At 41.3% G+C, this 5,170-nt stretch overlaps 1 protein-coding gene across 1 annotated transcript in view; it reads left to right on the forward strand.

Moving 5' to 3' along the window:
• Positions 1-4,819, forward strand: part of GRIP1 (glutamate receptor interacting protein 1) — a 232,903-nt gene extending 228,084 nt beyond the window's left edge. The window contains exons 23-24 of the mRNA XM_009887807.1: positions 3,401-3,547; positions 4,583-4,819. Coding sequence (XP_009886109.1) covers positions 3,401-3,547; positions 4,583-4,819 — 384 coding nt within the window. The remainder of the gene's footprint in view (positions 1-3,400; positions 3,548-4,582) is intronic.
• The last annotated feature ends 351 nt before the right edge of the window (positions 4,820-5,170 follow it).

A 5,170-nucleotide genomic window follows, 5' to 3' on the forward strand; every position in this document is an offset into this window, starting at 1 on the left:
AGTTCTTGTTGCAGGGTAGTGAGTAATTTCCTTCTGGAGTGCTTGGTCCATATAAATCAGGAAAGTCCAACCTGAACAATAACAGGGGGCAATAAAAGACTTTGGATGATCATTCCTAAGTTCTGCTTCCCTCTGTGCCGCACTATTGCAGTACTTCCCAGTGTCCTGCAAACGCAGGTTCTCACCTCCATAGCAGAACTCCTCTTTCATGTCCCTTATCATTTGCAATGCTCCATTTTTTGACTCAGGTGTTATTATAGACAAGACACAAGGTAAGGTGAGCTAATATGGAATGGCACCTCCTTAGATCTGTAGAACAGAATTGGTATGTATTTTGTTTGCTAATAGACCACTCACTAAAAATAAGAAAAAAGCACCACTGTCCTAGACCATACAAACAGGGCCACCATCTGTAGTACATGCAGAATTATTCTCCTCTGTAGTTTGGCTTTGGTAAGGTCTTGACCGGAATAGAGTGTCCAGTTTGGGGTCTGAAGATTAAAGAAGAATGTTAACCTACTGAACAAAGTCCAGAGAGAAGAACAATTGTTGTTTCACATTGCTGCAGAGATGGAGAGAATAAAGTGATGTTGTTCTCTGTAGATAGCAGCAGTGTTAACTCTCAGCAGGGGTGATTTAGTTTAGACCGAAGGAAAGCATCTGAAGCACTGGAAGGGATTACTTTAATAGACTGTGGAGTCTCCATCCCCGGAGATTTTAAAAAGCAGGACAGATAAATGTCTCTCAGAAATGGGTTAGATGCAGCTGATCCCGCCTTCGGGCAAGAATACAGTCTAGATGACTTCAGAGAGTCCCCTGTTTCATATGTTTTTGTAGTTCATCTGAGGTTGGATCCAGCTCCACTTAACTCCAGTGCCTGAAGGAAGAGGAAGGGGAAAAGAAAAAGTGGAAAGGGGAAGTTCCTTTTAAAAATTGTGCCGTCTGTGCTAGAACAGTGCACAGTATTTTAAGTAAGTCTTCTTTTCTTAGGCACTGTATCGCATTTTTACATTTAGGTTTCAAGGCTTCTTTAAGAAGCAGTTAACATGAAACACTCCTATCCTTTGTGACAGTGTGGGGAAAAAAAGTTATCATCTCATTTGAGGTCAATTTGTGTCGTGGTCCAGTGCTAATTATTTTTTATTCTTGCCAGGAAATGTACAGAAATCTGTCAATAAAATATATCTCCCTCTTTTACTTATTTTTTTAGTCTTGCAGAATGGTAGTCTTACAGCGCTTTCATAGCAGCTTCAAACATACATCAGATCAAAGCCATGTTTGACATGCTATGATATCACAAACAAAAGTCTCTGTTGATAACAAATTATTAGAAGCTTCCGAGAGTCCTGCTGGTACAGCAGCTGTTGATACAAATTAAAATCATTCTATGATGAATTATTTTGATTTTGCAGATAGGTTTTTCAGTAGCTGAAATGCCCATTGACTCCTCAAATTCACGCTGAGGTGGAGGAAGTATGACAGGTTCAGCATGAAGGTAATTTAGGAGAAGATGGGAGAAAATAAAGCACAGCAGTCACTGGGAAGTTTAAAATTAGAGCTCATACCCAAAAATAGTCACTGGGAGAAAGCCTTCAGCTTAGTTAAGGGGACTTCAGGTGTGGCTTTCTGCTTTGCTGTGCTGTACAGGGGGAGAAAAACAACAGTAGAGGAGGAACTGCTATAAAGTAAGGGACGAATACTGCGTGTGGGCATTTGTGCTTACCCCAGCATGAGATGGAGGTGTTCACAGCAGCCCAGAGATGCATCAACCACGTCTACAGATAAAACAGTGCTAATGCTGCAGCAGCTGGTGTTACGTCTTGCTTCTCTCAGCTGTGGCCCAGGATAGCTACCAAACTTAGCAGTGAGTCTGGTTTCATTCTGGTTAAAGCACTATTGATACATCACTAAAGTCAAGTAAATTTCTCAAGAAAACTGCAGAGAGCAGAGGAAAAACACCGCACCCAACTATCTGTGCTCTTTGTTGATCTGACCTTCACTCCTGTTTTGAGACATCCTTGTCTGTTCTTGCTTACCTTTTCACAACAGCAGTTAAGGCAGGATCTCAGAAGCTTTCTCAAGGTAGCAGCAGCAAGCACCATGCCCCAGCACTGCTGTGCCTTGGCACTCTTCTATGAAATCCTGACCAAGTCCTCGACAGCCCAATCTGAATTTGGTCTTGGCCCTGCCTTGAGCAGGAGATTGGACTAGAGACTTCCCAAAGTCCCCTCCAGATTGAATTATTCTCTCATTCAGAAACACCAGAAAGGAATTCAGTGGCTGGCACACACTAAGATGCAGCATATGGAGCATTACTGATACCCAGCCATTATAAAATTACAGAGCACTCTTAATGTTGTCATTTTATTAGCCAAGGTATGTTTTAAATCAGTATTTTGAACCAAAAGTAAAAAAAACTCTAGCAGTAAAAGCCCGATTTTGACTGTGACTGTATCTGCACACGCATTTTGTGCCAGCATCAGTTTGTCAGTCAGATGTCACGCCACTGACCCACACAATTTACTCGCATAGGTCTGCACTCCTGATGTGAGAAAGAAGCAAGGAAAAAACCCAACACTCTCACAGAAATAAAAAAAAAAAAACAACCTAAGCATCCCACATACCTACAAAACAGTCTGACGCCTTTTCTGTCAAATAACTGACTTCACAAAACTGTCTGCAAGGACTTGTTTGCTGAATACCTGAAAAACCTTCTCCTAACAGTTTTATTAACTTCTATTTCCTGCTGTTGAATGACTGTCTCTTGGCTATGTGACTGTAAGAACGCTGCCTGCAAGCTCTTGCTGAAGGAGCCTTCATTCATACTCTCTTAAAAGATTGCATTATAACTCTCATACTGAGCACTTTTGAGATTAGGCCTTACAGGGTGGACCACTGCCTGGCCGAAACCAGGCTGGCTATGGTGCATTTATGACCTAGGGAAGTTTTGGAAGACACGACACTGATCGAGTGGTTGAGGCCAGGTCTTTGTCCCTGAAGCAAACCTAAACTTAATTGGATGACCAATTGGCTACTTGGACTTAGATCTTGGCAAGTAGAGAACAGGGTAGAAGAAAACTTAAGACTCAAAATAAAAAATGACACCACAAAAGGTGGGATAAAACCCACAAATAGCCAGCTGACAAGCAGAAGTGAAAAGGGCTGATTAATATGGAAGAATAAGGAGGCTTCTGAGAATGTTAATATCATGACAAAATGGCAACAACTCTCATACAATACTGTAAGTAGCAAATAGTAGGTAAGTGAGCTTGCTAATGTGGGGGAAAAAAAAACAAAACCCAAAACCCACTAGGAAGAAAGCCTGCCTAGTGCTTGTAGAAATGGGACAAACTTTTCTTCCCTCCCACCCTCTTCTTACCATGTCACATCACCTCCACAGGTAACTTTGTACAAGGACTCTGATGGAGAAGACTTTGGGTTCAGTGTCTCAGATGGTTTACTGGAAAAAGGCGTGTACGTTAAAAATATTCGACCAGCTGGCCCTGGCGATCTGGGAGGTTTAAAACCATACGACAGACTTTTACAGGTAATGCTTCTGGCGTCACACAGGTTTAGCATGAAGGGCCATGACACGCAAGTTACATTGTCAAAAGATTTATGACCACACCGTGGGGCATTTGTGTGGCTGTGTACCCAGACCTGATTGTAGAATTGCATAAAGCATTTACATCGCTTATTTGGAACAAGTTATTATCTACGTTGCTTATTATATTTTATATTCTGAGCAGTACTGTTCTATTTCTGCTGGGAAAGGATGCATGTAGGGGGACAGGAAGAAGGACAAATGATTGTAATTGCTCTGCGCCACAGGCCATGTAAAGCACTGAGACGCTCAGTAAAAAAAAAGCAGCACTTCACAGTGACTGACTTTTATGCAGTGGCACTAAGGCTAGATTTTGCTGTAAAATCATATTTAAAGAACCGAATTCTTTCAGAACGTTAGGTATTTTAGAACTCCAAAGGAGACATACAGATGCTCACTGGAAAGCTGGAATTTCCTGAGGCATTTCCAGACAGATTTGTAATTTTTGCTGTTCTTCACACAGACTTGAGCATTGTTTCTGTGCTCAATCCAAGTTGTTGATTGACATAGTTGTCACAATGAGCACTGCACTTCCCCCAGTGCCAAGTTGGATCATGACGGAAAAACTCAATTTTTTTGTCAACTAGCCCAATAAAATACTTTATATATTAATGAAAACCAGAGAAGACCTGAACTGAATTGAAATTTTAGATGTGATCTATTGCATTTAAATTAACGAATGCCATGAAAGACAGAATAACTATGTGCTGTTAAATGTCATTTATGGAGTGGGCATTGTGACAGCTGCCAACAGCTATCACCAGTGTAAATATGCCCACTTTAGCTACATTCTGTTAAAGGGTGAGTAGAAAACTTACTGCTGCCTTCAGACCACACACCACGGTTAAGTAGTCTTGTATTGGGCGATTCTCTCCCTAGACTATTTAAGTCAGGTTCCGTAGTCTCAAGGATAAATCTATTTCTCTTGTGATTTCATTTCTTTTTCCTAAAACAAAAATCCATCTTCTAATCATTCAGGTAAACCACGTTCGCACCAGAGACTTTGACTGCTGTCTAGTTGTGCCCCTCATCGCCGAATCTGGCAATAAGCTGGAACTGGTGATTAGCAGAAACCCACTGGCATCTCAGAAAGGAAGCTCAGAACAACAGACCGCAATGAGTGGGGAGTGGAGCAATCAAAATAACGCCTTCCTTCAACAGAGCGGACACGCTAATGTGAATACAGAGACACGGGATCCTACAAATACATTATAGCAGAACATCATTTTAGTGGGACATTTGGTAACGAAAGACAATTATGGTGCTAAATCCCTTTAAGATTTCTCTGACACTATATAGCACTAAAAAGCACAGGAGGTCAGTCTTTCTGTCTCAAGGCTTGTATTAATTCATGGTTACTTTTGAAAAAGTTTGATTCATTAAGTCAAGTCATTCCATTCTAAACAATCTAAGATTAGCAACAGTACGAAAAAATCGTAAGGGCCTTTTTTCCCCCCACATAAGAAACTGCGGAGATGTTTTAAACATGATTTAAGTGTTCCTTCAGCAGCAGCTGCTGTTTGAGGGAAAAGCATCACCCCTGCTAACGGTGGTGTTCAGGCTACC

Source organism: Charadrius vociferus, unplaced genomic scaffold, assembly GCF_000708025.1.
Source record: "Charadrius vociferus isolate BGI_N301 unplaced genomic scaffold, ASM70802v2 scaffold125, whole genome shotgun sequence".
NCBI classification, from domain to species: Eukaryota; Metazoa; Chordata; class Aves; order Charadriiformes; family Charadriidae; genus Charadrius; species Charadrius vociferus.